Raw genomic sequence first — 12,583 nt, forward strand, 5'->3', positions numbered from 1 at the left:
ATAGGTAACTCCACATTATTCTCTCTAAAACCACTGGTGGATGAAATTAAGAGTAAGTGCATTTAATAAAAAACAAGATGGTCAGGTTATTGATTACAACAGATGGGGGTGAAATCAAATAGATGTTTTCAAAGCACAGTGCGAAAAAAATACAAGTAATTTCTTTTTTTTCCTGTTTAATGCGGCTCCCCAAATATACACACAAGAAAATGCAGTCATCAATAACGTTTTTATTTCAGGTACAGCTGCAACCACACACCACAATTAATTTTTTTAGACTAGTTTCATTTCAGGATGGCTTCTGTAACATAAGGAAATAATCCAAAAGCAATTTTTAACAAAATAATGAACTCAAATTTCAGTGGTAACTTTTAAAGATGTACTTATTTTCAACTCAGATTACAATCTAAGTTTACAAAATCGTCTAGATCGCATTCACTTTTCCCCTGTAGTAAAGAAAATGTACACATTAAACTCATTCTAGGAACACCACCCAGGAAAATACCTCACCAGGTTACTTCATGATATTGCTTTTAAGTTACCCTTTATCGGGGAAAGTACTAACAGTTTTCTCTCACCGTATTCCAGTTACATTTAAGTTTGGAGTGTGTGATACAGCTATTTCCAACAGCAACACAGAAACAGTGTCATCACCATTTACTTTCTGCAGATTTCTAAAGTAATCTTGCCTGCTCTTCTCTCTGGTCAAATACTTGGCTAAATTTATATTTTCTTGCTTTTGTTAAAATCCTGAAAACTTTATAATAATCGAAGGCACCTAAGATTTCATTTTAACTCCAAAAGTAGCATGTAATTGTGACTAACATGGGCAGATAGTCAATTAGTTGCGGGTTGGAGAGGAGGAGTAGGGATAGGGAGAGATTCGACTGTGGTTTAAACTTGGTGAGCCAGGCACTTAATCCTTGCAGTTGGTAGTCGGGAACCCTACACTGTTACAAGTGTTCTAACCTAACCCTAAGGAATATATGAACCAAAACTTCTGAACGGAAAAAGACAAATCAAATAACAAACCCTGCCGATAACAGAACAAGCCTCCTACAACCCGGTCACTGAGTCTACCGACCAGCGGCTCACTCATCCTCATCCTCTTCCAGGACCTGGTTGACAGTGTAGCTGCTGGGCTCAGAAGGTGCAGACTCACATTCCAGAACTCCCTTGGTACTCTCGTTGCTCATGGGAGAGCTGCTGGAGAGGGACACCAAGCCAGAATCTTGACTGCTGGGCGGTGAGAACACTGGGAAGAGATGGGGAGGGGGAGAGTACGTTAAAAATGGCTAGACTTTCTTCGGTGTTAGTTAAGTTCCAACCAAGAGGCACTCTTGTGTTTTTATGGCTCCTCAGTACCCCTCCTTCACTTCCTTAGAATAAAAGCCAGTCATATTTATGGCACATATGCTTAACTGAGGGGAAAGAGAGGTAGCAGAATCCCAGATTTAAGGTTCATTGAGAAGCAACCACCCCGGCACACCACTCCACCCACTTTGGAAGGGTTTCCACCCCCCCCCCCTTCATGTAAAGGATGCTCTGGAAACACCTCTCCCAGAAAGATCCATCCACACCTGAGGAGTGATCCCTAAGCAGGACTACAACCCCTACACTTCCACTCAAGGAAAGGCAAGACCCAGCAGGTAAACTGAGAGCCCTGTCTTGTCACCTTTCTTGCTATTTCTCTTGGCTACCACTGAGCAACAAAGTGGGGGAGGGGCGTTCAGCGTGCTTAACTATGAAGAAGTAAAAGGTCAAACGCAGAAGGGATTTTTAAATAGAAAAATATAAATTATATCACACTGAAACATGAGATTTAAGGAACTCGTCTACAAACATGAAAATTCCACTGGGAAACTGACCTTAAATATGAAGGATACAAAAATAATAATGGGCCCAACAATTTTTTCTTTTGAAACCTTAGAAGCCACAGTAGATACAAAATTTAAGCAAAAGGGTCTCTGACCTTCTTAACCTTAGCAGAGTTTAGATCCACCCCCAGAACTCCCTTCATGCCTAGTGTGAATGTAATTAAGGGGAAGCTGCCTCGGTAATTTCTCTCCTCATTAACTTCCTGATTGGTTTCGGCCTCAGGATTTTGCCGGGCAGTAGTTTGTCACCAATTCCAAATGGCCAATCGTTAATACTAATGTTTGTGTAACTAACTGCCAGCATCTGCCACGGCTTCTTGTACGACAATAATGGTGAAAGGGTACATTAGTGCTCCTGTGTTAATTCAGCTTGTGTTCATCAATAGGGAAATCTATGATGTAATTAGCAAAATGCACTGGGAGCTGAGTGCTGAAGTCATTTGTAGAGAACTAAATCATAGTGGGAGCTGAACTGGGTCCTGATGTGTTTGCCATCAATACTTATTATGTCTGGAATTTAATAAGGTATATTACCATGCCGAAAGAGACCTTTTTTACAAGAGAACACTACTTACACTTGCTATGGGTTTGGAAACGGATGGGGCCACTTCAGAGACACACGGGAATGACAGAACTGAGATCAAGAAGTGGGCCTGTAACCACTCTGCCCAACCACATTACACCCCAAATCTCCAATGTGACATTGACATAGACACTTCAGCATCCAACAAGGAAAGAGATCATCCGAAAACTCAGTGTATAAATTTGAGGAGCAATTTTCTGACAGTTCATCTTTTTTTTAATTGAAGATACTTGTTTGATTTTATTTTTAAAGGGAAGGTATGAGTTTGTAAACCTTAAAAATTCATTAGACATAATTTTATAGGTGTCAAAGAGTAGGTGTGCACATATACAAATACAGCAAAACACACACACACACACACACACACAATGGGGACCCCAAAGCCCCTACATTATGGCAGCACACAATGGCTTCTTACTAAATCCCAGTGGTTCCATGAACTTCAAATTCTTTACAAATCATATGCATATGCCCTTCATCAAATACATCTACAAAGAGATGCTGTCCAAACACTAGACTTTTGCACTCAGATATCATCTTCACAGGCAGATCTGAAGAGCAGATTGGAGTCTATTTGTTCATTTGCATATTCTCACACCAACACCAAACTAGGGAGTTTTCTGTCTCCAAGCCAAGTGGGAGGGAGTGAATGTTTATTGACAATGCACCAGAGGCCACTTACTGTAGTGAGGTGTTTCACCTTCAAGCCCTTCACTAAGAGACTTCCGCTCCCTGTAGTACATGAAGAGGACCCCAAGCCTCTGGCATGTTCTTGCCCCTTACACCGCTTATTTTGTATTATCACACCTGGAAACTGGCTACTCAACCTTCCCGGTACCTGTTTGAGATTAAGGGACCAAACTATCTGTCCTTCTCAGACTGACCAGAGTGCTTATGGGATTAAGCAAGCCCCCCCCCCCAAGTGAACTGTCATTGACACTGGGGAGAAACTGAAGGAGGTGCCTTGGTCCCTTCTCACTCAGCCAATATAACCCTAGGAAAGAGAATTCTGCAAGAGAAGAATTTGGGACAGCCCCCTTTGTCTCAGTTGCCCTTCATATCCATGAATTGGGACCACAAATATGCCACCAACTGAGGCTGTAGGTGCATGGAACTGAGTTCCAGAGAGGAGGCAAAGAATGAACTCAATCTGTCTGGAAAACCACCTCTATTTTTTTTTTTAAAAGTGTTTCTCCAGTTCAAACTTAAAGCCATGTTAGTTTCACAATTGTTCAAAGGCTAGTACTATCTTTAAATAAGAGATTGTTGTTTCCCTAGAGAACCTAGGTAATAAAGATGATCCTAAGAGGGACATACATGGATCCACCTGGAAGGGGAAAAAGATAGGATCTCCTGAGTAAACTGGGAGCTTGGGAGGGTGGAGGATGGGCAGGGGGTGGTATGGAAGAGGGGAGGAGAGAAGGGGAATGGGGGGAAATGTACAGCTCAAATAAATAAATACATATAAAGAAGACATTGGCTCTAGGGAAAATATGCTTCTAGAGGAAAGGAGGTAATAGTAAGAATATATGTCTCAGAGTAGTGATTCCAAATAAGTTTAGCATTGATCAATTAGTGTTATTTCATGTAATATTGTGGCTTCACTAAGAAATATATGGTAGAGTCAGGGTAGTTAGTAAAAGGGCTGGGAAAATAGTAAATATCTGTCCCTACATTATTCAGCCGCATAGTCTAGATTCTCTGAGAAAAAAAATATCAAGTTATTGAAGTTAATGTCATAATCTGTTTAACTCATTTTGGATAGCACCTCTTGAAAGTCCCAAGTGCCCATAAAGACTTGGTGTTGTTAGTGACAAATGCACAAAATCTATTTTATTAGCATCCTTAAATATTGTCCTTTGGGGTGCCTGTCCATTTAAACAAACTTTATTTAACTTTTCTGGAGGCAAAAGTAGCAACTATGGTCATAAGTAATTTAGTACCAATTAGACAATTCAAAAAACTGGACAGGATCCTTTTTGCCTTTTAAGTTGACCCTCATGGGAACTGCAGAGGACTTAGTTTCAACTCAAAAAGCTTGTCTGTGTCATTCGGTAAGCATGCTGCTAACTCCTGGCGTCCTCCCCAGTGAGGGAACACAGGCAGTATTGCTACGAGGAGAAATTGGTTCAATCATTTTGGACAGCAGTCTAGTGACATGTGATAAGGAACCGTAAAACTGTTCGTCCCCTCTGACCTGGTAATTCTACTCTGGGGAATAACCTAAAGAAAGAGTAATTGGTCCAGAGATGCTCAACCCACATCATCTTCACTGATGATGTTATGGCTTCGCTCTTGTGCGTGGGGGAAGAGGGCAACTGCATAGGAAGGGGCAGAAGGGGCAGGAAGCATTAGTAGCAAACATCAATTAAGGGCTCTCCTTCCCCATGAGCATTGGGCCTTCCCAGAAACAGAAGAAATGAATTAAAGTGTAAACTGCAGAGGAAAAAGGAAAACCTGCCATTCTCCACTGTCCTTCTGTCATAGTCAGGGGTCCTAAACCAAGGAGACTGGCCCTTGTGTGAACCAGCAGGTCTGGGACCTGCTTCCTCTCAAGCCACCAATTAGGCTTACAGCATCTAAGCGCTAAAAACAAACACATCTTACACATCAGGGCTCTCACCAGCATGGAGAAAACAGTTAAGATGCTTTCAGTGATGCTATCTAAACAAAGTGTTCTTTCTGAGACACAGTACATACTACAAAAAAGCTAAGTAAGGAAAAAAAAAAAAACCCTAAAAATAATAAACGCACTCAAAGCCACTCTGTCTTTTGACATTGCAAAGACCCCTGACTTTTAACTTGAATGATCTGTTGGAATGAAGTTGATGGCCTGGAACAAATAATTCTCTGTTGGTGATGTGAGAAAACACACGATATTCATGCCTGAAGAAAAAAAAAAAGTTTTTTTCTCTGTAGGTTAAACACTAGCAAAGCCTCACTAAGAAACCCTTGGAAAATAAAATGCAAATGGCCTTCCCTGGGGCTATGGGCTCTTTACCTGTGTGCCCCTGCCAAGGGTACTAAAGTGCTTGCCTCTTGCTGTTCTGTAGGCTTAAAGGAATCTGGTGAAAAGCTGTGAAAATGTCTTCAACAACAAACCCTTCTGCTTCGAGATAACCATAGTGTTTGGAAATAAAAATCGTGTCCAATCAATACCACTTAGCAGATATTTAATGTTTCACAATAGAACCTTCTTCCAGAGTGGGACTGCGGCCCTTCTCACTAACATTGAAAATAATTAGGATTATCTCAGCTGCCGGAGCTTGGCAGGATCAGTTTGTACTTTCAAACAGCATTAATTCTTGGCACTCAGAACAAGGGATGAAAGGTAAAGACCTGAATGGAGAGCTTTCTTTCACCTGATCTATCAGGATTAGTTCATTCTTTTCCAGTTCATGCCTGCGCTCCGGTTAAGAGGAAGGCTGAGCTGTAACTGATGTAATTAGAAACCACAAGCTGAGAAAAAAATAGCCCATTATTAATCTCCCCATTTACTAGAAATTTACTAAAAAAAAAAAAAAAAAAAAAAAAAAAAAGTAATAATCTTTGAAACAATTAAGCGTGTTTTCCCCCTAAGTGGAATTAAAGGCTAACGACAAGAGCTGGAAGGGGATGTATTGGGTAACTCGCTCCTTAAAACTGTGTCTTACTTGTCAGGTCCAAAATCTGGAGCCAGCTTCATAAGGGGCCAGCTCTGAGTTTAGTGTGTTGACAAGCAGCTGCCCCGCCATGGCAAAAGGATGGGTCCAGAACTTGCTGCATTTCCTCAAGGGATTATCCCAGCCCTTTCAAGCACTGTGGAATATGGGTTAAAAACCAGGGGAACTGCCACCAGGAAACACAAGTCTATGGAACAGTGGCCATATTTCTTTCCTTCTACTCATGTTACTTGAACACTCACACACAATTCACAAAACGATAGAATGTTTTAATTCTCAAAAACCCACAAGCCTATCAAATGCCTTTCTGCTACAAGCCAGGAGAGCACTGTTCTGGGAGTCTGCCCATCTGTGCTCACAGCCCGCCTTGCTCTGCAGCCACTGGCCGGCCAGTTTGCTACTGGAGGTCAGGGCTAACACACATCTCCTGTGTTGTCCAGTTCAGAGTTAACTGTCAACTTGACAGAATCTAGGATCACCTGGAAGGCAGCCCTCTGGGCACACCTGTGAGGGATTGTCTGGATTGGGTTAGTCTCTGAGCATGCCTGTGGGGGATTATTTTGATTACATTAATTGAGACGGAAAGCTCCGCCCACTGAGGGTGGCTGCATTTCCCAGCTGGGATCATGGACTGTGTAAGTGAAGGAAGGGAGCCAAATTCATTCACTGCTTTCTGCTTCTGGGTACAAATTCGGATGTGACATAACCCAGCTGTCTTAAGCTCCTCCTGCTGTGACGTCCCCCAGTATGACAGGCTGTAATCTGAACTGTGAGCCGGAATAAACCCCTTCTCTCCAAAATTGTTTCCGTCAAGGTATTTTATCACAGCCATCAGAAAAGAAATTCAGACACCTGATCACCTAGAGCTAGCTGTGAGATGGTTCAGCCGGTCAAGGAGCTTCCTGACCATGTGTGGCAAGCCAGAACTCACATAGAGGCGGAAGGGGAGAACCAAGCCCACAAAGCTGTCCTCTGACCCTCCCTGTACACATCTTGGTACCCCCCTCCCCACTTACACCCCCCTTACACACATTCCATACACACAATAATACATGGTGTTTAATGTGTTATTTTAAAAGGGGGAAATGGAGTGTCTGAGAGTATTCCACTTCACCTGGGACTCACAAAGGACCATGATCTGGCATCACTTGCTTGTGGGTCTCAAAGCCTGTGAGTAAATGAATCGTTCCACACTGTATCTCTGTCCCCACCATCTCTCACTGTCTGCCCCCACACCAACTTGGCACTGGGCACTGAACCAAGAGCTCTGCCACCAGATGCTGATGCCACAGTGGGTCCTTCTGACTCAGTTTCCTTAACCGTAAAAGGAATGCAAGATAGGCAAGCCTCAATATCCAAAGGTCTGGATGTGTGGATCCAACCAACCGGATCGACAATGCTGGAGTCAAAGCCATTTGTCTGTACTGGGAGAGAGAGAGAGAAAAAAAAAAAAAAAACACAAAAAACAACAACAACAAACTGCACTTTTTGTTTTGTTTCATAACAACTGTTTAAGCAGTATTTGCAGATTTTTGAGACAGTTTCTCTGTGTAGTCCTGACTGTCCTAGAACTAAGAGATCGTCTTGCCTCTGCCTCCTGAGTATTGGGGTTAAAGGTATGCACCACCACTGCGAGGCTCATATTAAATAATTTAAGTAATCAATATTAATTAAGAGTATATGAGCATTCATTTCTATTATAGACAAGCTGGACACCCTTTGTTTTGGTTTGCTTTGTCTGAGACAGGGTTTCACTGTGTAGCCCTGGCTGTCCTGGAACTCACCCTGTAGACCAGGCTGGCCTCTGGACAGATCTGCCTGCTGGGACTAAAGGGGTGTAGCAGCACTGCCTGGTTGACTTTATCAATCTTTAAAACTGAGACAGCTTCACATAGCTCCTGCTGACCTTGCTCTGTGACCCTGAGCTCACCGGGGACCCCAGGAGCACACCACCACACTGGGCTTAAGACACCATTTTATGGAAGGAATCTGAACATCTGACTATGAGCCACAAGCAGCTCCCGAGAACACGGAGATTTTTGTAGCTATACATCTTACAGTGCTGCTCAGAGAGTCAAGGAGATAGATCTCCCATCAACTTTAAGGTCTGGAAGGTGTGTCACTATCCCCCCTGGAGGCCCAAGACTGCAGTCTTCTCCGCAGAACTTGGGAGTCCATGTCTAAGGAGGAACCAAAAAGTTAACAGATTCGTATTCGGCAGTGGTTTGGAAAGAAAAATAAGTTTCAGCCACACCATAGCTCAAATATCCCCCAAATGTCTCAGGCAAGTCTGCTTTGTGTGTAATGTTCAGAGAAAGGTGGCATTGATTTCCTTCAGCTTTCTTCCACATAACAGAAAGGCCTGAGACTTACCGTGAATTCCAAACTAGAATCTGAGCCTATTATTTGTGCTTTCTGCAGCATTGTGTGTTGGACTTCAATTACATATAACAGTTTCTGAGGCTGGGCCAACCTACAGGAAGACTTAACTGAAGCAGTCAGGGCAGAGAGCCACAGCAACACCTCATAGCAGAACTAAAAAGGCAGCTTGCAAGGGAAGAGGCAAACCCTGGGGTTACTAAACTAAGAACACCTGAGAGAACGGAGCAGTCTACCAATGGAGAACGCACACATAATGAGGACAGTATGTGGGCATAACCCAACCACAAACAGGGCAAAGTCACACACTGGCAAAAAAGAGCCCCAAGTCCAACACCAGTCTTAAGAATTTTAAGTGCAAGTTTTATTTTAGTTTTTGTCTGTATTTGCAGTAGCATTAAAGTCTCTATGCAAGAACTTGAGAGTAAAACTCTTAATGTGGGTGGCAGGGGTGAGCACCACTCCTTAGGACTCGGCAATACAAACAAGAACACAAGTCCACTTAAAGATGCCATGCAGGGATGACCAGGGATGTGCAGTTGCATTTGAAAAAAGACCTATGACTACCACAGCAACTATGGTCAACTCAACAAAAGAGAAGTTCCAGGGGCCACTTGCCTAACATGGTGGTGCCAGCCCAGAACTAGAGAGAACCTGTCTGGGGCAAGATGTCCTCAAGGCTCACGCATGTTAGAGCATGTGCCCCAACTTCCTTCTATTAAAGGGTGAGGAATAACCCACTGCTTAGTGTGCAGAAAGTTTTGTTGACACAATCATCCACCGACAGCTATTTGTGTTGTGTCTGCAGTTGGGCTGTTGTGAATAATGCTGTAACCAGGGGTTCACCAACAGCTCAAGGCTCTGACTCCCATTCTTCTGGGCAGAGGTGGAAATGATGGATCATACAATAATTTAATTTTTAAGAGCACCGCCATACCGTTTTGTACATGGTCCGTGTCATTTGATACATATATTTCTTGTACAGAACATGGGTTTCACGGTACTCCTTTAGATCCATTCCACACGCCTCATAGACTTCTCAAAATTCACACCCCCACTGCCCTGTCCTGTACCTCCCCCCTCCTCCTCCACACAGTATTACTTCTGCTTCTCTGTCATAGTGACACTTTCGTGTAGCTAAGGATTGGGTTTCGATCTTCTGATATCCCTCCTTCCCGGCCACTCCTCCCCATCTCCCCAACCCAGACCAGACCCTCTCTCCTGCCTCTTTTCATTATCCCAAAATTCAACTGAAGAGTCGTCCCCTTCACCTCACAGCCCCCCCCCCCACAAAGCATGAGAAACTGGAACTGCCTAGAAAAGTTTCCCAGAACCCACTCATGATCTGCTGCTCATCCAAACTCCATCTCCTTCTCCCCATGCAGAAGGGCACCACGTCCTGTCCCCTGACCTTAGGCACATGGTAGCGGGTCTCCGGAAGTTCTTCCCTCTTCTCTGACCCAGCCCTGAGCACAGACCTCCTCCCCACTGCTGGACTTGCCTCTTCTTGTCACAGATGGCTTTAGTATTAAGTATTCCCACAAAGGTGGCTTCATGTCTTGACTTCACACAGAAACTACATCTGTTTCCGAACGACACCGCTACCATCTCAACCCAAACGGGCTTCTAGTTAGCATAACTCAGCCTAAAAGAACCTTCCATTTTCTCCAACAACCACCCAGGTCCTTGATATTCTATTACTTGCATGTTCTGGCTCTCACTTGGTGTTCTCTGCTCACCCTACTCTCTTCCACAACAAAAGTAGCCATTGTGTCCTTCTCCCCTTATAATCCACATGACCCCTACCCCATTGGAATTCTGGCCCACGGTACCAGACACTTAACCTAATGGCATCTTGTCACATTCCCTGCACTCCCCACATAAAGACACGTTTTTCTCTCTCTCCAAAATAAAGGCAGTCTATTGGGGAAATAGGTACTATAGCCATCAGACTAGGTTTTATATAGATTACTTTCCTTATGGGTTGGCTGTCTAAAGCTGTAAGCAATTTGAAAAATGAGCTTGATTCAATAGACACACCTAGCATTGTGTCTAATGACGAGCAAACACAGTGCATCCTTCATAGGCACATACAAAATGATTGTGTAAAATGGCACTGTATCAGCCCACAAAATAATTCCACACAAGTGACAAAGATGTCTGTCTTTCCAAACCTTTCAATCTTAAAGTCTCTACTCTTACTATCAGAATATCTTCTAAAATAGGGAGGAAGTTCAATTTTAAAAAGCAATCAACAACACAAATATAAATTCCACTGCCTCTGTCTAATTAACAGGCTGGCATTTAGTCACAATATAATGAATTTCACCCTTACTGCTACTGTTGAAAAGTATTTAAATACCCAGGCAGTGCCTGCAACCCCCACACACCTTTCTGGTCCCACGTTCCCAGGCGAGCAGGTATTTTCACACTTGGTTCATCTTCAGTGAAGACTGTAATTAAATTTGTGATTTGTAAAGTCCAGCCCTCAGACCTTGACCCCAAAGCAAAAGGCAGGGAACAAGCATGTTAACAGCCACCTCAGCTCCTTCGGATAGAGTTCATTCTGAAAAGTACCAGCTCACCTCCAAAGAGACCAGTTTACATAAGGAAATGCTTCGAGCTCCCCAGCAACCAGAAATGTCAAATGGCACAAATGTCAGGTCTACATACTGGCATTTGATGACACCACAGTTGCTATTTGAGGCAGTTTTCTAGCCACATCTGAGATGCTGAACACAGAGTGTTCCATTAGGAAGTAGACCACTCAGTCATGCAGAGTAGACTGAGTTCCTGTTTCTAGTCTGCCTCCACAAGAAGCTAAAACTCTCCCTGAGAATGTGCAAGCTGGTCATTTAATTCAGAGACTATTTCCTGTTCTGGGCCTAGCACTGCTCTGGGTACAAAAGGAATTCCTGTGAATAAAATGTCTCTACACATAGGGAAATGCTTATGATCAGATACACTTGGGGTCAAAAACCAGGCTGGTGACTTAGTAGAGACTTGTATGCAGACAATCACAGGCCAGCTCTGAGCAACTCCTCATCCCTAAGGAAAACAAGAGTTAAATGTGACGTCTGTTTGCTCAAAACATGAATTCTATTAACAGAAGTCCTAGCCTCTTGTTTGTTTCCTTAAGAAGGTAGAGCATCAGAAAGTGTTCCAGACATATGACCCTGGAATCAGACTCAGAACAAGAGACAAAGCATGCTGTGATGGCCTGTTTTTTTTTTTTTTTTTGTTTTGTTTTGTTTTGTTTTGTTTTGTTTTGTTTAATGCTCCCTCACCTCATGCCTGGTGTACTGATGTCAGATGACCCAATCTCCTGGTATTCTCCCTTGTGTCTTCCCTCAGCCAAATTACAGCCCTGTCTCCTTTCAGGCAGCTCTAGAAACTGTTCTGAGCACTTGACATGCAGCTTTTTGACAAAAAGCATCTAGCTAAACTAACTCACCCAAGACACAAGCCCCATGCTGCTCATTTTCTTGCTGACAAATGGCACAGGGAGTTCTAGACATGCAGAGATGTCTACTGTGCTGCAATGTAAGCTTGTTTGTTTGTTTGTTTATTTATTTATAATGTATACAATGTTCTGCCTGAACGCCAGAAGAGGGCACCAGATCTCATTATAGATCGTTATGAGCCACCATGTGGGTACTGGGACTTGAACTCAGGCCTGGAAGAGCAACCAGTGCTCTTAACTTTTGAGCCATCTCTCCAGCCCCAGGGTAAACTTCTAAAGTATCCTGCATCACTTACCACACAAAACACACTGCTTTCAGTGGAGAAATCATTACCTTTCAACCTTCCTAAGGGATGGGTTCTGTGTGGGACAGGGCCTCACTATGTAGCCTTGGCTGGTCTGGAACTCATGATATAAACCTGGATGGCCTAAAAAATAACAGCAATTCTCCTGCCTCTTCATCCCAAGAGCTGGGACTGCAAGTGTGCACCATGACACCCAGCCATCAGATTGCCATGATCTACTGATACTCTCTAGCAGAGTGAGTTTGTAGTCAGAACTCAGTCTGTCTGCATGCTGGGACAGCATCAGCTTCCTCATGTGACTTGCTGGAGAGATC

The 12,583-nt window shown here is 43.4% G+C and overlaps 1 protein-coding gene across 1 annotated transcript in view; it reads right to left on the minus strand.

Moving 5' to 3' along the window:
- Nucleotides 1–881: 881 nt before the first annotated feature.
- Dmrt1 (doublesex and mab-3 related transcription factor 1) overlaps nt 882–12,583 on the minus strand; it is a 99,262-nt gene continuing 87,560 nt past the window's right edge. The window contains exon 5 of the mRNA XM_051200114.1: nt 882–1,255. Coding sequence (XP_051056071.1) covers nt 1,092–1,255 — 164 coding nt within the window. The 3' untranslated portion in view covers nt 882–1,091. The remainder of the gene's footprint in view (nt 1,256–12,583) is intronic.

Source organism: Phodopus roborovskii, unplaced genomic scaffold (genome assembly GCF_943737965.1).
Source record: "Phodopus roborovskii unplaced genomic scaffold, PHOROB, whole genome shotgun sequence".
Lineage (NCBI taxonomy): Eukaryota > Metazoa > Chordata > Mammalia > Rodentia > Cricetidae > Phodopus > Phodopus roborovskii.